The sequence below is a fragment of the Symphalangus syndactylus genome, chromosome 16 (assembly GCF_028878055.3).
Source record: "Symphalangus syndactylus isolate Jambi chromosome 16, NHGRI_mSymSyn1-v2.1_pri, whole genome shotgun sequence".
Lineage (NCBI taxonomy): Eukaryota > Metazoa > Chordata > Mammalia > Primates > Hylobatidae > Symphalangus > Symphalangus syndactylus.
The window spans coordinates 45,902,037-45,922,560 of NC_072438.2; the positions used below are offsets into that span (position 1 = coordinate 45,902,037).

General features: G+C 37.0%; 1 protein-coding gene across 8 annotated transcripts in view; it reads left to right on the top strand.

Moving 5' to 3' along the window:
• The window catches only part of WDR19 (WD repeat domain 19), a 99,080-nt gene that overhangs the window by 21,068 nt on the left and 57,488 nt on the right, over positions 1-20,524 (top strand). For 6 of the 8 annotated variants that reach the window (XR_010116334.1, XR_010116333.1, XM_063619780.1 and 3 more), the window contains 8 exons: positions 100-180; positions 1,620-1,732; positions 2,029-2,202; positions 11,021-11,142; positions 12,255-12,427; positions 12,516-12,630; positions 13,547-13,653; positions 14,404-14,526. Coding sequence is in view for 5 of the 8 variants with exons in the window: in XM_063619780.1 (XP_063475850.1) it covers positions 100-180; positions 1,620-1,732; positions 2,029-2,202; positions 11,021-11,142; positions 12,255-12,427; positions 12,516-12,630; positions 13,547-13,653; positions 14,404-14,526 (1,008 nt within the window). In the remaining 3 variants the exon portion in view is untranslated. The remainder of the gene's footprint in view (positions 1-99; positions 181-1,619; positions 1,733-2,028; positions 2,203-11,020; positions 11,143-12,254; positions 12,428-12,515; positions 12,631-13,546; positions 13,654-14,403; positions 14,527-20,524) is intronic. The other 2 variants (XR_008651731.2, XM_055246186.2) reach the window with 1 other exon arrangement.

Genomic DNA, 20,524 nt, shown 5'->3' on the forward strand with positions numbered 1-20,524 from the left:
CATTAGTCAGGAATGAAAACAAGTTATCCGTTCTATTAATATTCAGAATGAATTTAAATATTGGGTTTGTTCATAGTGATGATGTTTTTACTCCTTTAGACACAAGTGAGATCAGAGCCTAGCAACATGCAGTTTTCCTTGATGAAGATGGATGACCGAATCTCTGCTGCTGAAAGCATGGTAAGAATTCTGATCAAATCCATGTGCAAGTCATTTGGGTAATTTTGTGGAATGTATAATTTGCTTTTCTTGGATGACTAAAATAGTGATAAATAAATTAGGTCCATTGACTCTATTTTAAGCTAAGGTAGAGCTAGGTCTTTTAGTCCCTAAAAGTTGTTATAATTGCTACTGACTACCTGGCATTACAGCAAATGAGGACAGCTTTCTGTTACAATTGGTATTGCTCTTTTCATTCTTGTGATAGCAAAAACATTAGGGGTACCTTGCAGAACAGAAGTATTAATTCATATATTATTTTTAAAATTTTTACTCTATGAGATGTGGTTAGCAGACCTCTTGAAGTTGTAGGTTTGTTTTTTCGTTTTGTTTTTTTTTGAGACAGACAGAGTTTTGCTCTTTTTATCCAGGCTGGAGTGCAGTGGCGTGATCGCAGCTCACGGCAACCTCCGCCTCCTAGGTTCAAGCGATTCTCCTGCCTCAGCCTCCCAAGTAGCTGTGATTACAGGCATGTGCCATCACACCCAGCTAATTTTGTATTTTTAGTAGAGATGGGGTTTCTCCATGTTGGTCAGGCTGGTCTCAAACTCCCGACCTCAGGTGATCCGCCTACCTCGGCCTCCCAAAGTGCTGGGATTACAGGCGTGAGCCACCGCACCCGGCCAAAGTTGTAGCTTTTGGTTAATACTTAGATGCATTTTCCCTGCCACATCTTAACATTCTGAAATCAGGATGATTTTCACAATCAATATGAATATATTTAATAAAGTAGTAGTTCTTTATTTCCTAAAAACCTATTAAATTGATAGTGACTTACAATTGAGAGCATCTTATAATCAAGGAAATATATAATAATGAGCCCAAATAAGTAATGTACTCCTTTTTCTCCCAAACATAATTACATCCTCCACTGGGAATCACACTTAAGAATTTACTTGCATGAGTAGCAAAGAGACACTAGTTTAGCCAACACTGACCTGCAGGTGATGGAACCAATGATGATATAAAAGCCAAGCTGCATTATCCACAGGAGTGTGGACCTATAATCCCAAATGGCTCAAGAGCAGAACAGCCTCTTAGAGTGGAAGAGTCTTTATAATCTAAATGTGAATTCATTTGCAGTGGAACTGTCAGACTTACAATCCTGTATTGTGCAGTACTCTAATGAAAGGTATAGAAAATTTAAATGGACACTCCACAAAGGAATTGTAGTATATTTCAAAGGGTATATTGAAGATGTGTAAAACCAAGGACCTTACCAGTTTATATATTAGTAAATACATTTTTTTAGTCATATTATTGTACTAGTTACAACATTTAGCACGTCTAAATTGGGCTTATTATTTTCACAAATTAGGTTCAGCTGTTGGATTTGCTTAATGGTCTTTTCATGAAGTACTAAGTAACTCATTTCACAGTCTCCTAATCTTTTCTGGCAGATAAGTGTGGTGCTTGGCAAGAAAACTTTGTTTCTTTTTAATCTGAATGAACCAGATAACCCAGCTGATCTTGAATTTCAGCAGGACTTTGGCAACATTGTCTGCTATAATTGGTATGTCTGCTATAACTGGTATGTACAAAAAGCTCATTACAGAAGGACATCTGTAGGTTTTTCCTTACTAATTGTATTCAATTTTTGTTTGTAACATTAAATTCTATACATAACATTTTCTGATTCATGGTCTGTGATTTAGTATGCAGAACTACCTAGTATATTATCTGACACAAAGTAGGCCCTTGATAAATTATATTCTATAATTCCTTAATTTTAAGGTACTTGCTAATTTACCATGTTGCCACTGATAGCTAATCTCCTTGTTTACCATATTGTTGCCTTCGTTGCTATAGGTATGGTGATGGCCGCATCATGATTGGTTTTTCATGTGGACATTTTGTGGTCATTTCTACTCATACTGGAGAGCTTGGTCAAGAGATATTTCAGGCTCGTAACCATAAAGATAATCTAACCAGCATTGCAGTATCACAGACTCTTAACAAAGTTGCTACATGTGGAGATAACTGGTAAGTTATTTTCACATATTTTTAGGAAAGTTTATATAGTAAAAAAGTGAATCAGCCAAACTTTGTTAGCTAATATGAATCTGGCAATCACATTTACAATTTAAAACATCTAAGACTACCTTACTCTTGATTTTAATATTCAGGGCAAAAATATAAAACAAAGTATAGTTGAAAATCAATCTTAAATAGGTAGTTCTGGGTAACATGGAGCAAGCACACTCCACCCCATGTCTTCCACTGAGTACAGCTGTAAAACGTGAACAGAATGCATGGAGCAGATATTTAAGGACTCTGAAAAGTAAAATAGTAGCAGGCAGATCGGAAAAGAAGACGGAATTTGAAGTGCCAACTAACCAGCATTGAGTCTCCCATTTGTCCTCTGCTGTCTCACAGCCAGGACTCAAGGAAGTCTGAAACCTAGAAGTAGGCACCAAAGCACAGAGAGAGCTTTAAGGAAGCTTTCTGGTTCTGGCTTAAGTTGCAAGAAAGAGAACTTACAATGCTCAAAGGCAGTTGGGGAAATCCCCTGGTTTTCTTTTTCTTTTTTTGTTCTTTGTTCTCTAATGCTCCAGCCACCAAGCAGTCTCCCCATGGCAGTGGCAACAAGAACAGTGGCACCAAGGACCCACAGGCACCTAAAACTCTGATGGAGGATAATCTTCTCTCCAATTAGAGGCTGTGGCTTCCAGAAGACAGGGCAAACCACTATTGCCTATTTTTCTCACTATTCTCCCTTGGTCACAAGTGCTTGTACAATGTGGGAATTATGTGGTAGAACAGAGTAACTAGAGATCAAGCATTAATAGACGACCAAAATTAGGAGCCCTAGGGACTAGAAAGTACTAGATTGATCACAGAGAGGAAGGAACTCAGGAAAGCAACCCTGTAAAGATATTTATGAACTCCTGGGTTCATCCTTAAGCTCATATGTATAGACTTATCCTAAACATATACCAAAGACCCTGTGAACTGAACTGAGACGTAGATCATAGCCAAGGTCTTATACTAGCCACTGAGTGGGCCACAGAGGGACATAATCTGAATACCACTGCAAAGGCGTTGAAAACAGAACTGACATTGAAACTGTAAGCCACAGAAGCCTCCTTGAAACTTGTGGCCTGAACCCAGCCAGGTTGATGGTCTACTGAAACAAAAATATTAACCTTCTCCATGGGATTTAGATTAGACACAATCTCATAATTTCACAATGTCCAGAATATAACCCCAAATTACTTGACATATGAAGAATTAGGAAAATTTTAACTCGCTTGGGAAATAACAATGAAAAAACACCAATGCCAAGATGATGCAGATAGCAAATGTAGAAATGCTCCAAGAGGTAAGGCCTAATACTCTTGAAACAAATGGAAAGCTAGAAAGTCTCAGAAAAGAAATAGAACCAATAAAGAAGAACCAAATGGAAATTTTGGAACTATAAAATGCAATAAATTTGATGGATTTAATAGCAAATGGAGATAATAAAGTCAGTGAACTTGAAGAGAGATGATTAGAAAATATCCAATCTGAACATGGAAGAAAAAAATGAAACAAAATTATTTGTCCCAAAGACCTATTAGACAGTAACAAAAGGTCTAGTATTTGTGTCTTCGGAGTCCCAAAAATAATGGCTGGAAACTTTATGGCAAAAGACATAAACCTGCATATTGTAGAAGCTCAGCAAGTCCCCAAAAGGATAAACCAGAAGAAATCTAGGGCTATTCACATCATAATCAAACTGTTGAAAAATAAAGATAAAGAAAAAATCTTGAAAGCAGCCAGAGAGCAACATTTTGAATGACAGTGGATTTTCTCACCATAAAGTATTGAGGCTAGAAGGAAATGCCACAATATTCTTAAAGTGCTAAAATAAAAGCATTGTCAACTGAAATTCTTTATCCAGTGACAATGTATGTCACTAAATGAAAGTGAAATAAAGGCATTTTTAGATGAAGGAAAATGAAGAGACCATCTTGCTCTCTAAAAGAACTGCTGAAGGAAGTTCTTCAGATAGAAGAGAACTGAGAACAGAAGGAAATTTGGGACATTAAGAATGAAGGAAGAGCAACAGGAATGGTAAATATCCGGGTAAATATAATAGACTTTTTTTTAATTTTGAGATCTTTAATATACATGTGATGGTTTAAAACAAAAATTATAATATTGCTCAGTAGGGTGTTTAATGCATGAAAATGCAATATATAAGACAACTATACTATAAAGGGGAGAGAGAGTAAAAGCTTTTGTATGCGATAAGACTTCTACATTCCACTTGAAATGGCAAAATATTGATTCTAAATAGACTATGAAAATTTAAATATGTACATTATAATCTAGAGCAACCCCTAAGAAAACTATTCAAAGAAATATACAAAAGCACAATAGATAAATTAAAATGGAATACTAAAAAATGTTCAAATCTAAACAAAGGAAAGAAACAGGAATAAAAACAAATAAAAGACAGAGGGAACAAATAGAAAGCAAATAATAAAGCAGTAGACTTCAATTCAAACATGTCAACACATTAAATGTAAGTGAAAAACTTATTAGACATAGACTGTTAGAGTCGATTTTTTTTTTTTTTTTTTTTTTTTTTGAGACAGAGTCTCACTCTGTTGCCCAGGCTGGAGTGCAGTGGCATGATCTCGGCTCGCTGCAACCTCCGTCTCCCAAGTTCAAGTGATTCTCCTACCTCAGCCTCCCAGGTAGCTGGGATTACAGGTGTGCACCACCATGCCTGGCTAACTTTCGTATTTTTAGTAGAGACGAGGTTGTACCATGTTGGCCAGGCTGGTTTCGAACTGACCTCAAGTGATCCACCTGCCTCAGCCTCCCAAAATGGTGGGATTACAGGTGTGAGCCACCACACCTGGCCTAGAATGTATTTTTAATGACCCTATTAAAAGGGTCATTGTAAGAAATTCACTTCAAATATAATGATATAACCATGTAAAAGGATGGAAAAAGACCATACAAATGCTAACCAGAAGATAGCTACTCTAGCCATCATTTACATTGATATGTTTGAACTTAGCATGGCATTTAACCTTGTATTAGGTATTATAAGTGATCTAAAGATGACTCAAAGTATATGGGAGGATGTGCGTAGGTTATATGCAAATACAACATCATTTATATAATGGACTTGAGCATCTGTGGATTTTGGTATCCACAGAGGGATCCTGGAACCCAGTCCTTTTGGGATACTGAGGGACAACTGTAATGTATAGAACCAACTAGGCAGAAGGTCAACAAGGATATAAAAGACTAGGTCAGCACTATAAACCAACTAAACCTAATAGAACACTGCACCCAGCAGCAACAAAATTCACATTTTTTTCAAATGCCTATGGAACATTCACCACAATAGACTACCCTGGCTCATGAAACAGACCTCAGCACATTTATATTGAATCATATAAAATATGTCCTCTGACCATAATGGAATCAAACTAGAAGTCAGTAACAGCAGGAAAACCTCCAAACACTTGGAAATTAAACAACATATTTCTAAATAATCCCTGGGTCCTAGAGCCCCAAAGCAATTAAAAAATACATAGAACTGAATGAAAATGAAAATATATCAAAATACGTGGGAGGCAACTAAAGCAGCATAGAAGAAAATTTATAGCACTAAATGTTTACATTGGGGGAAAAAGGGCCTCAAATCAGTAATCTAAGTTTCTACCTCAAGACACTGAAAAAAGGAGCAAGATAAAGCAAAAGGAAGAATATAATAAAAAGAAAATTGTGAAATGGAAAATGAGAAAATTTTAAATATCAGCCTGACCAACATGGAGAAACCCTGTCTCTACTAAAAATACAAAACTAGCCAGGCATGGTGGTGCATGCCTATAATCCCAGCTACTCGGGAGGCTGAGGCAGGAGAATCGCTTGAACCCAGGAGGCAGAGGTTGCGGTGAGCCAAGTTCACACCATCGCACTCCAGCCTGGGTGACAGAGCGAGACTCCGTCTCAAAGAAAAAAAAAAATCAATTAAACAAAAAGCTGGTTCTTTGAAGAAAATAAAATTGGTAAGCCTCTAACAAGCCTGACAAAAATAAAAAGAGAATAGACACAACAAATCGCCAATATCAAGAATGAAACAGGAGTATCCCTACAGATCTGAAAGCCATTATGAGAATAATAAAGGAATACTACAAACAATTTTATGCTCAAAATTTGACAACCTAGAAGAAATGGGACAATTCTTTGAAAACTGCAAACTACCAAAACTCAACCCAAATGAAAACAGATCATCTGGATTAGCCCTATAACTACAATAAAATGGAATTAGTGATTTAAATGCTCCCAAAAAATAAATCTCAAGGCCTGTATGGTTTCATTGAAGAATTTTGCCCAACACTTGAGAAAGGATTAATACCAATTTTTTAAAAATCTCTTCTAGAAAATAAAAGAGTAGAGAACATTTCAACTTATTTTATAAGGCTAGTATTACCTTTATACCAAGACCAAAGACAGTGTATTAAAAAACAAAAATACAGGTCAATATCTCTCATAAACTTGAGCATGAAAATTCTTAACAAAATTTAACAAACTGAATGTAGCAATGTATAAAAAGAATTATACTTCATGACCAAGTGTGATTTATTTCAGATACTGAAAATATCAAATGGTTCAATATTTAAAAATCAGTGTAATCTAGGTCAGGTGCAGTGGCACATGGCTGTAATCCCAGCACTTTGGGAGGCTGAGCCAGGAGGATCACCTGAAGCTAGGAGTTCGAGACTAGCCTGGGCAATATAGCGAGACCCCATCTCTAAAACAAAATAGCCAGGCATGGTGGCATGTGCCTGTATTCCTAGCTACTCAGGAAGCTGAGGTGGGAGGATTGCTGAGCCAAGGAGTTTGAGGTTGCATTGAGCTGCAGTTGCATCACTGCACCCTAGCCTGAACAACAGAGCAAGACCCTGTCTCAAAAAGAAAACAAAAAAAAAATGTAATCACTATATCAGAAGCTATAAAAGACAACCATATAATCACATCAATTGACCCAGAAAAAGCATTGCACAAAGTCCAGCACACCTTCATGATAAAAACTCTCAGCAAGTTAGGAATAGCAGGTAATTAGCTCAATTTGATAAAGAACAATATAGGCCGGGCACAGTGGCTCACGCCTGTAATCCCAGCACCCTGGGAGGCCAAGGTGGGAGAATCACTTGAGCCCAAGAGTTCAAGACCAGCCTGGGCAATATGGCGAGACCCCATCTCTACAAGTTGCCTGTAGTCCCAGCAACTTGGGAGGCTGAGGTGGGAGAATCACTTGAGCCTGCGAGGTTGAGGCTACAGTGAGCTGTGGTCGTTTCCTGTAGTCCCAGCAACTTGGGAGGCTGAGGTGGGAGGATCACTTGAGCCTAGGAGGTTGAGGCTGCAGTGAGCTGTGATTGTGTCACTGCACTCCAGCCTGGGCAAAAGAGTGAAACCCTGTCTCAAAAAAAAAAAAGAACAACTGCAAAAAACCTACACCTAATATCATGCTTAATGGTGAAAGACGGAATGCTTGTCCCTTAAGATTAGGAACAAGACAAGAACATCTGCTCTCACTACTCTTAATCAACCTAGCATTAGAAGTTCTAGCCACTGCAATAGGCAAGAAAAAGAAATACACAGCACTCAGATTAGAAAGGAAGAAGGAAAACTATCTCTATTTGCAGAGGTCATGATCATCTTGGGATTTTCTACATAAAAATCTTGGAATTTTCTACATAAAAGCAACTCCCGGAACTAAAACTAATAAATGAGTTTTAGTTTATTTTTCTGCAAAAAAGCAACTCCTAGAACTAAAACTAATAAATGAGTTGAGCAAGATTGTAGGATATAAGATCAACACACAAAAATTAATCATATTTCTATATACTAACAATGAACATTAACAATGAAAACAAAAATGAACACCAATACCATTTTCAGTCACTCCAAAGAAACTGAACTGCTGAAGTATACCTCTAACAAAACCTGTACAGTGTCTTTGCTGAAAATTATAAAATGCTGATGAAACAGATCAAATTAGACCCAAATAAGTAGAGAGATACACTGTGTTCATAGATTGAAAAGCTCAACAAAGTGAAGATGTCAGTTCCCCCAAGTTGATCTATTGTTTAATGAAATTTATATCAAAATCCCAGCATGCTTCTTTGTAGGCATAGGCATGCTTATTCTAATATAGACAGATAGAGATAGATAGATAGATAGATAGATAGATAGATAGATAGGTAGATATAGATAGGCACAGATCCTAAAATAGCCAACAGCAATCTTAAAAAAGAACAATAAAATGGGAGAAATCATTCTTCCCAATATAAAAACTTGTTTAGCTGCAATCATCAAGACTATGTATCATTGGCAGAGGAAAAGACATATCAATCAATGGAACAGAATAGAGAAGACAGAAATAAACCCACATAAATATGCACAGTTGGTTTTTGACAAAGGTGAAAAATATTTCAATAAAAGCAAAATACCCTTTTCAACAAATGGTACTGGGGCAATTAGACATCCACAAGTGAAAAAAAAAAAAATTTCAACACAAACCTTACACCTTAATAAAAAATTCACTCACGGACTTAAATATAAAATGTAAAACATAGGAGGATATCTTTTGGATCTAGGGTTAGGCAAAGAGTTCTTAGACTTGAAACCAAAAGTACAATCTATAAAAGGAAAAATTGATAAAGTAGATTTCATCAAAATTTAAAACTTTTGCTTTGTGAAATACTCTGTTAAAGATGAAAAGATGGCCGGACGCGGTGCCCCACATCTGTAATTCCAGCACTTTGGGAGGCCAAGGCAGGCACATCACCTGAGGTCAGGAGTTTGAGACCAGCCTGGCCAACGTGGTGAAACCTTGACTCTGAAAATAAATAAACAAATAAATAAGATGAAAAGATAAGCTGCAAAATGAGAAAATATTTGCAAACCACATATCCAACAAAGGGCTAGTATCTAGAATATGTAAAGGACTCTCAAGACCCAACAGTATGTCGTATGTTTAACATCTGTATATGTTATCAGCCCAACACTATGTTGATAATATTTTTGTTTACATGTCAATTATCTATTTACATATCAATTTATGCAACACAAAAATAATAAATTTACTTATATAGTTACCATTAAACAAAAACCCAACATTAAAAAAAGCGAACAACCCTATTAGAAAATAGGCAAAAACATAGATTTCACCAAATAATAACAAATACATGAAAAGATACTCAACATGATTAGCCATTAGGGAAATGCTAATTAAAACCACAATTAGCTATCATTACCCATCTATTAGAATGACTAAAATGAAAAATAGTGGTAACACCAAATGTGGGTAAGGATGAGGAGAAACTGGATTACTCATACATTGCTGGTGGGAACGCATCATGGTACAGCTACTCTGGAAAACAGTTTGGCGGTATCTTAAAAAACTAGACATGCGATTACCATATGATCCAGCAGTTAGACATCTGGCCATTTATTCCAGAGAAATGAACACCTACATTCAGATAAAAACCTGTATGTGAATGTTTATAGCAACTTTATTTGTAATAGCCAAAAACTGGAAACAATCCAGGTGTCCTTCAGTGGGTGAATGGTTCATCCATGCCGTAGAACACTACTCAACAATAAAAAGGAACAACCTATTTATACACCCAACAACTTGAATGAATTTCCCAAGGATTGCGCTGAATGGAAAAAAGCCAGTCTCAACAGGTTGCATACTATATGATTTCATTTATATAATGTTCTTGAAGAGAGAGAATTATAAAAACAACAGATTAGTGATTCCCAGAGGTTAGAGATGGAGCTGGAGTCAGAAGGAAGGAGGTGAGTGTTTATAAAAAGGCAACATGAGAGATCCTTGTGGTCATGGAACTATCCATATCCTGACTATGGTTGTGAATCTCATGAATCTCATGTGTGAGAAAGTTACTGAACACACACACTGAGTACAAGTAAAACTAGGGACGTCGGAATAAGATTTGTGGTTTCTATCAATGTCAGTATCCTGATTGTGATATTATACTATAGTGTTTCAAGATGTTACTATTGGGAGAAAAGGGGACATGGAATCTCTCTCTATATATTGCCTCTTACAACTACCTGTGAATCTAAAATTATCTTAAAAGTTCAATTAAATGAAAATAATGAGGGAAAAAATGTAAGAGGAAAACACTGGAAGAGAAGAGAAAGGAGAAAAGGAGATTAGGAGGAAAGAAATGTTACAACTATTAGTTCCCAACATTGTACTACACAACTTTCATTTACATCAACTTATTTATTCTTATTACAACCTTATGAAATAATGTTATGCCCACATTTTTGAGAGCTTTCAACCTGATCCTTCTGATCCAAATTTAATGTTCTTTCTATACTATAATTCACTTCCTTTTGTATGAAAGAACTCTGGACAGGGGAGAAAGGGAACACATTGTAAAGAGAAACCTGTATCATCTTTCAATAATTAATAGTACTCAGGAGAATATTTTCATACCCAAATTTCTTCAGGACAATTTTAACCTCCTTATTCCTGAAGCTATAGATCAGAGATTAAGCCAGGCACAACCCTACCCGCCCCGCACCTCTGCACACAGTAAACAAACAACCAACAACAACAAACCCAAAAATTTAAAGATAAAATATAATGAAGTACAGAAATTCTAATATTTTCTTACCTTAACGCAATAGATCATTCTGTACATCACATTTTGGAGACCAGTAACCTATTCCATGGTTTATAGTTTTTTGTGAACTAAAACAGTTTTATATAAAGATCATACATATTTTTTAAAAATACATTTTTGTTTTTCAGCATTAAAATCCAAGACTTGGTTGACTTAAAAGACATGTATGCTATACTCAACCTGGATGAGGAAAATAAAGGTATTGAGTTTTCTGAAGCAGATCGACATTTTATCGTTCCAGTTACAGAGAGTAAGGTTGTGTTTGTTATTTGACTTGCATTTGTTGTAGGAGGAATAAATTTTTTTTTTTTTTTTTTTTGAGATGGAGTCTCGTTTTGTAGCCCAGGATGGAATGCAATGGCATGATCTCTGCTCACTGCAACCTCCACCTCCCAGGCTCAAGCTATTCTCCTGTCTCAGCCTCCCAAGTAGCTAGGATTACAGGCACGCACCACCACGCCCAGCTAATTTTTGTATTTTTAGTAGAGATGGGGTTTCACCATGTTGCCCAGGCTGGTCTCGAACTGCTGACCTCAGGCGATCCACCCACCTTGGCCTCCCAAAGTGCTGGGATTACAGGTGTGAGCCACTGTGCCTGGCCAGAAATAAATTTTAATACTCTTCACTACAGTTCCCTAAAATAGTCTCCTCATTTTAGTAATTATGTTGTCATACTGCTTGACTAGAAAGATATGTCTACTTTGATCCAGAGATTTATAGTGAATTTTATCCTAATTCTAATGTAAAGTATAAATTCTTATATACAGTCATGACCCACATAATGACGTTTCAGTCAACAGTGGTCCACATACATGGTCCATATTTGCTACCTTTTCTTTCTTTTTTTTTTTTTTTTTGAGACAGGGTCTTGTTTTGTTGCTCAGGCTTACTGTACATTTTCTATATTTAGATATGATTCAATGTGCAAGTACTTACTGCTGTGTTACATTTGCCTACAGTGTTCAGTACAGTAACATGCCGTGCAGGCTTATAGCCTGGGAGCAATAGGCTATACCATATAGCCTAGGTACGTAGTAGGCTATTTCATCTATGTTTGTGTAAGTACACTCTATGATGTTCACACAACAACAAAGTCACCTAATGACAGATTTCTCAGAACACAGCCCTGTTGTTAAGTGACACATAACTGTACTTTCCCTTTGAGCCACAGGGAATGAGCCAATGCTCATATTCTTATGCCAATCCATGGCAAATTTCCTAGTCTAAAAAAAAACTACTTAAACTAGTAAGGAAAATATTTGAAAATTGTTATGTCTCTGGTAGCTTAAATGAAAATATTTGTTTGCTGCCTACAACTATATATTGTTTTTGAATAATCATTTATTTTGTCAATTATTTCAGGATTGGGTACCTTGTCCTGGACTGATGATGGCCAGCTGCTAGCACTCTCTACCCAAAGGGGCTCACTTCATGTTTTCCTGACCAAGCTTCCCATACTTGGGGATGCCTGCAGCACAAGGATTGCCTATCTCACCTCCCTCCTTGAAGTCACCGTAGCCAACCCTGTTGAAGGAGTATGAAAATGGTGTTATTTTTCTTTTATTTATTAGTAAAATTAAAATAAGTTTAGCCATTGGTTTATTACTATTTTCTCTATTATAGGAGCTACCAATCACAGTTTCTGTTGATGTGGAACCCAGCTTTGTGGCAGTAGGTCTTTATCATCTGGCCGTCGGAATGAATAATCGAGCTTGGTTTTATGTCCTTGGAGAGAATGGCAAGTCTAAATCCAGTTTATTCTTATCTAGCACATAATTTCTGTCCTTATTTGGGCAGCACTAGAAGTTTCTTTTAGGACCAAGTCTTTCACTCTTTTTTGTTCACATATCTCATTCTTAGCTTAAATGGTTTTGTAAGTCTTCTAAAAATTTGCATAATTTTTAGAAAGCTTTTATTCTTTACCTTTGTAGTGAAGGCAGCATAGCATAGTGGGTAGAGTTTGAGCTTCAGAATTAGGCCCTGGATTTGATTTCCCCTTCTGCCTCTGTTAGCTAAGTGACTATAGACAAATGACTTTACACTTGTGAGCCTTACTCATCTGGAAAATGAGGATACTTCTACTTTTAATGGATCATGAGGAAGATTAAATAAAACAAAATGTGTGATCTCACTTGGCACAGTGACTTTTTAAGCACTCCTAAACCTAGTGGGTACTTAATAAATGTTAGTTCTGTCTCCCCTTTTATTCTTTGAATAATAGCTATTAGCATGTGAGGAAAACCTTGTTTTGTTTTTTCTTCCCCTGCCTCCTCCCCATCACCTTTCTCCAATTCTAGGTCAGATAACCCTCAGGAATAGAACAAACCTGAAAATTAACCTGTTAAACAGGAAACACCATTAAGTTTCTTGCCATTTAAGGTTTAATTCTTAATTGTTTTGCATATAATTTTATTTTCTATTACTTTGTTTCACGTAAACCATAATGGAATGCCTGAAGGCAAATTTATATGGCAACTAAGATTAAAATGAAATTTAATCTTTAAGATTCAATTTAATCATTTAATCATTTAAGATTAAAATGAAATTTTAAGTTCAGAATATTTTTGCAAAAGCACCTTTTAAAATTATTTGCAAGTATGTATGAGATAGTTTTACCAATATTTTAATGTGTTGGTTTTTAAAAATTGCTACAGCTGTGAAAAAATTGAAAGATACGGAGTATCTGGGAACAGTAGCCAGTATTTGCCTTCATTCTGACTATGCTGCTGCACTTTTTGAAGGCAAAGTCCAGTTACATTTGGTAAGTATAATTTTGATGTCCTGGAGACGTGCTAAGTTAAGTTATGATGAACAGCCTAATGTCTGATTATCAAGAATATTGGTCAGGAAGCAAGGATGTACAGACTAACTAGAAAGCCAGGTGTGAGTAAAGGATTAAGAAAATGCTTCCCCTTCTATATGAGAAGTTCTGTTGACTTTCTAACCCTGTTCCCCAAAAACCTGATAAATACCAACAGTGCTACTCACAACATAGCCTTTAGTAAAATAGTAATAATAATAATAATTACCCTGCTGGTAAATGGCAGCTAGAAGGAACTATACATGAACTATGAAAACCTGATGGGAATGCCATACCTTTGGGCTTCCTGGAATGTGTTGACTCATATTCGGGCGTTTTGTGTGTGGGGGTCTTTGAAACCATGCCTGCTGAGTTGTTCAAGAGATGTTGGCACCTGTGAAGAGGGGGCTTTTAAGTCAGGGCATCTCTCACATCTGTTTCATGGCTCTTTACATCTGGGAAGACAAAGAAATTAACAATTAGATAGCTGCAGAGCCTGCAGTAAAGACTGTTCACACTAAGAGGGACATCTGTGCTACCTTGCTGGCGAGCCATGGTTCCTGTCTGATAGCTTTCTGACTAAACTGACCTCTGGTAGTCTCGGGAGCCTGAATGTTTAGTTGAACTTGAATAAATAAAGATACCCCTAAATGTTGTATAGCAGGTTTACTCAAATAAATCTGTGAGCCATTATTATTCTTTACATCTTAGATAGAAAGCGAAATCTTGGATGCTCAAGAAGAACGTGAGACTCGGCTTTTCCCAGCAGTGGATGATAAGTGCCGTATCTTATGCCACGCCTTAACTAGTGATTTCCTCATCTATGGTACAGATGTATGTATTGCCTTCTTTTTTAGAGAACATTGGGAATTTCTAAATTTTATTTTGTGATCTCGATCATTCCCTTTTCTTACCAGTCTTTTTTCTATATTGAATCCAATACAATTAATGAAGTTATCTGTGATTAATTATATACATTCACGTGTCTCTTCACAGTGGGGATACATTCTGAGAAATGTGTCATTGGGCAATTTCATCATTGTGTGGATGTCATAGAGTGTGCTTACAGGAACCTAGATGGTACAGCCCACTGCACACCTAGCCTGTGTGGTAGAGCCTATTGCTCCTAGGCTACAAACCAGTACAGCATGTGACTGTACTGAATACTATAGGTAATTGTAACACAGTGCTATCTAGACATAGACAAGGTACAGTATATGCATGATATAAAATATTTAAAATGGCATGCCTGTATAGGGCACTTACCATGACAGAAGCTTGCAGGACTGGAAATGGCTCTGGGTGAGTGAGTGAGTGAGTGAGTGGTGAGTGAATGTGAAGGCCTGCAGCATTACTGTACACTACCATAGATTTTTATCAACACTGTACACTTAGGGACACTAAATTTATTTAAACATTTTTTCTTCAAAAATAAATTAACCTTAGCTCACTATAACTTTATAAGCTTTTAAATTTAAAAAAACTTTTTGACTCCTTTGTAGTAACACTTAGCTTAAAACACACATGGTACAGTTACACAAAATATTTTCTTAAAAAATATTTTCTTATATCCTATTCTATAAGCTTTCCTCTGTTTTTCACTTTTTTTAACTTTTAAATTTTTATAAAAACTAAGACACAAACACACACATTACTGCAGGCCTGCATCGCATCAAGATCATCAGTATCACTGTCTCCCACCTCCGCATCTTGTCCCACTGAAAGGTCTTCAGCACGAATAACATGCATGGGGTTGTCATCTCCTGTGATAACAATGCCTTCTTCTGGATACCTCCTGAAGGACCTGGTTGAGCCTGTTTTACAGTTAACTTTTTTTTAATAAATAGAAGTGCACTCCAAAATAACAATAAAAAGTATAGTATGATAAATACATAAACCAGTAACATTTATTATCATCATCAAGTATTATGTACTACACATAATTATATGCGCTATACTTTTATATAACTGGCAGCACATGAGGTTTGTTTACACCAGCATCAATACAAACTTGAGGGTAAGGCCTTATGCTCTGACATTATGACATCCATGATGTCACTAGGCAATAGGAATTTTTCAGCTCCATCCTGATCTTATGGGACTACCATCATGTACACAGTCCATCGCCAACCGAAACATTATGTGGCGAATGACTGTACATATATATAACATGCAGGTGGCATAATTTGTTAATATCAGTGGTTTTATGATTTTAAGCAATTTTGATGGCCTAGTGAAAAGCTCAGACTTTGGAGCCTGGCAAATCTGGCCTCAAACACCAATTCTATTACTTATAGCTGGTGCTTAACCCCTCCAAGCCTTGTTTTCCTTATCTGGGTGCTTTAAGGATTTAATTTGGTGATGAACATAGACAATTCAACTTCACATCTCTAATGCCTGCATTTAGTAGGCATTCAGCAAATATTAAAATTAATTGAATATTGAGAATCTGACTTCAATTTCTTGGTCCTTTGAACCATAGGTACCCTAAATGTCCAAATATTACATTAGCCACATGCACATAAACCAGTTATAGCATCTTATATTTGTAAACAGTTTTCACAGATTTTTCAAAGCGTATCATACCTGTTACCTTGTTCAGTCTGTAAAAGAATTAAGTTGTTAGAAAATGCTTTGTTTTCCACTTTAACAAAATAGAGGCCGGGTGCAGTGGCTCCCACCTAAAATCTCAGCATTTTGGGAGGCCGAGGCGGGTGGATTGCTTGAGCTCAGGAGTTCGAGACCATCTTGAGCAACATGGTGACACCCCCATCTCTAATAAAAATACAAAAAAATAGCCAGGCGTGGTGGTGTGTGCCTGTGGTCCCAGCTACTCAGGAGGCTGAGGTGGGAAGATCATTTGAGCCCCGGGGGTGGGTTGCCAGTGAGCTGAGATCACGCCACTACACTCCAGCCTGTGTGACAGAGCAAGACCCCGTCTGAAAAACAAACAAAAAAAAACAACAACAAAGAAAAAGTTATTTACTATTTTTAAAGTTTCCACTTTCTGACATGAAATTATCATTATTATTATTGTTTTTTAGAGACAGGGTGTTACTCTGTCGCCCAGGCTGGAATGCAGTGGCACGATCATAGCTTACTACAATCGCAACCTCCTGGGCTCAAGCAATCCTCCTGCCTCATCCTTGTGAGTAGCTAGGACAGGTGCATGCCACCATGCCCTGCTAATTTTTAGTTTTTTAAATTATTTTTCTTTTTTCTTTTCTTCTTCTTCTTCTTCTTTTTTTTTTTTTTTAGAAACGGATCTCCTTGATTTTTTTTTTTTTTTTGAAACGGAGTCTCTCTCTGTCATCCAGGCAATTCTCTGCCTCAGCCTCCCTAGTAGCTGGGATTACAGGCACCCGCCACCACACTCAGCTAATTTTAGTATTTTTAGTAGAGATGGGGTTTCATCATCTTGGCCAGGCTGGTCTTGAACTCCTGACCTCATGATCCACCCGCCTCAGCCTCCCAAAGTGCTGGGATTACAGGCACAAGCCACCGTGACCAGCCAAAACATTTTTTATATTTTCTTTTTATTTATTTATTTATCTTAGAAACCTGCTAATTAATTTTTTTTTTTTTTTTTTTTTTGGTGGGGGTAGAAACTGAGTCTCACTCTGCTGCTCGAGCTGGTCTTGAACTCCTAGTCTCAAGTGATCCTCCTACTTTGGCCTCCCAAAGTGCTGGAATTACAGGCATGGGACACAGGAGCCTGGCCTAAATTATTTTTTTGAAAAGAACATGTTTTAAAGCATGCTTGTTGCCATATGAGAGACTTTTTAAAATTTATGTTTGACCTAAACTAGTAAGTCTTTGAGATAATATACATCAGTAAGGTAGGTCTCATATATCAGGTAATTTGGTGATATGGAAACATATGGAATAGTAAATTTGTATGACACTAATAGTTTATAGAGCCCTGATCTCACTTATTTTATCTCATTATCTATAAAATACACAGGGAAATTTTCGGGAGGAAGATACTGAAGATTGAGAGGCTAGCAAGCCTGTAGCAAAGTGGAACTTAAACTAAGATTTCCTGATGGAAAATCTACTCTTTCCACTATGCCACAGTGCTTTTGGAATGAGTGTAGTAGTCTGTTCATAAAGCAGCAACTATCCCAGTTTCATTCTTGAGTGATTCAGAAAATATCATGTTTTTTGGCAGCTTTACTGAAGTTTAATTGATATGCAAAAAAATGCACTATTAAAGTTATACAATTTGGACGGGCGCGGTGGCACATGCCTGTAATCCCAGCACTTTGGGAGGCCAAGGCAGGCTGATAGCCTGAGCTCAGGAGTTTGAGGCTAGCCAAGGCAAGATGGTAAAATCTCATTGGTACTAAAAATACAAAAATTAGCTGGGCGTGGTGGTGCATGCCTGTAGTCCCAGCTACTCGGGAGGCTGAGGCAGGAGAATCGCTTGAGCCCAGCAGGCGGAGGTTGCAGTGAGCCGAGATCGCACCACTGCACACAGCCTGGGTGACAGAGCAGGACTCTGTCTCCAAAAAAACAAATGAATTAAAATTAAAAAGTATACAATTTGATAGGTTTTGACATATGTATACATCCATTAAACAGCATCACTTCAGTGAAAATAGTGAACATGGCCAGGCGCCATGGCTCACACCTGTAATCCCAACACTTTGGGAGGCTGAGGCAGGTGGATCACTTGAGGTCAGGAGTTCAAGACAAGCCTGACCAACATGGTGAAACCCCGTCTGTACTAAAAATACAAAAAATTAGCCGGGCGTGGTGGCCGGCACCTGTAGTCTCAGCTACTCAGGAGGCTGAGGCAGGAGAATGGCATGAACCCGGGAGGCGGAGCTTGCAGTGAGCCGAGATTGCGCCACTGCACTCCAGCCTGGGCGACAGAGCAAGACTGTCTCAGAAAAAAAAAAAAAAATCAGCTGGGCATGGAGGCGCATGCCTATAATCCCAGCTACTCAGGAGGCTGAGGCAGGAGAATCACTTGAACCCAGGCAGAGGTTGCAGTGAGCCAAGATCACGCCACTGCACTCCAGCCTGGACAACAAGAGTGAAACTCCATCTCAAAAAAAAAAAAGAAATAGTGAACATACTCATCACCCCCAAAAGTTTTCTCCTGCTCCTTTATGATTCCTCCCTCTCATCCGTCCCCACCCCACGCTTTTTCTGTAACTGTAAATGTAATAAATGTATATTCTAGAGTTTTATATAAATGGAAACATAAAGTATGTACTACTTTTTGTCTTTTATTCAACATTAATTTTTTTGAGATGCATTACGCTGCTGTGTGTGTCAGTAATTCATTTCTTTTTATTGCTGAGTAGTAGTAGTCTGTAGTATGCATATATCATAATTCACTTATCCAAGAATTATAGGTGAACATTTGAGTTATTTCCAGTTTGGGGTATCTACAAATAAAGCCTCTATCAACATTCATGTTCAAGAAACTGGCAAACTGTTCTCTAAATCGGTTGTACCATTTTACATTCCCATCAACAGTGTGAGTGTTCCAGTTCCTCTATGTCCTCACCAAGACATGACATGACCAGTCTTTTTCATTTTAGCCACTCTATTAGTTGTGTAGTGGTATCATTGTTATTTTAATTTGGATTCCTAATGAACTAATGATGTGGCACTTAGCATATGTTTATTTGCTTTCTGTATATCTTTGGTGAAGCGTCTGTTCAATTTTTTGACCAATTTTTGATTGAGTTGTTTTCTTATTGATTTATGAGAGTTCTTTATATATATTTGGATTCAACTCCTTTATCAGATGTATGCTTTGCAAATATTTTCCTCCAGCACACAGATTGTATTTTTATTCTCTTAACAGTGTCTTTCAAAGAGAAGATACTTTTTAAATGTTTACAAAGTCCAGTTTATCAATTTATTTTTTCATGGATCGTGCTTTTGGTGTCATAGCTAAGAAATCTTTGCCTAACCCAACATCACAAAATTTTTTCCTATGTTTTCTTCTAGAAATTTTATAGTTTTATGTTTTACATTTAGGTCCATGATACTTTGAGTTAAATTTTGTTTATGCCATGAGGTGTAGATCACTTTTTGCAAATGATATCCAGTTGTTCCAGCACCATTTTTTGAAAAGATTATCCTTCTCTATCTTGCCCTGAAGTCGAAAATGTTACCTTTTTTTAAATTTTAATTAAACTTTCTGTTTTGAGATCCTTGTAAAATTCACATGCAGTTGTAAGAAACAATGCAGAGAGAAGTCCTAGTCACCCGTTTACCTAGTTTCCCGCAGTGGTAACATTGTAGTAATCACAACCAGGATATTGACATTAGTACAGTCAACATACAGAACAATTCTGTTACCACAAGGATCCCTCATGTTGCTGTTTTATAGCCACTTCCCTCTTGCTGCCACCCCATTCTTAACCCCTGGTAACAAATAACTTGTTCTACATTTGCATAATTTTACCATTTCAATAATGTTGTATAAATGGAATCAAACAGTATGCAATATTTTGAGACTGGCTTTTTTTTTCACTCAGCAGACTTCTCTGGAGATTCATCTAAGTTGTGTGTATCCATAGTTTGTTCCATTTTGTTATTGAGTCGTATTCCATGGTGTGGATGTAGTAGTTTGTTTAACATTTGCCCACTGAAGGGCATATAGATTGACAGCCAAGTAGAGTTTCTTTTTGAGGTTATGAAATGTTTTAATATTGATTGTGATGAAGTATTGCACAACTCTGTGAATATGCAAAAAACCATGGAGTTGTATACTTTAAGAGGGTGAATTTTATGGTATGTAGATTATATCGATAAAGCTATTAAAAATAAGAATAAAAGTACAATCCTCTTTGTTTTTCGTTTTTTA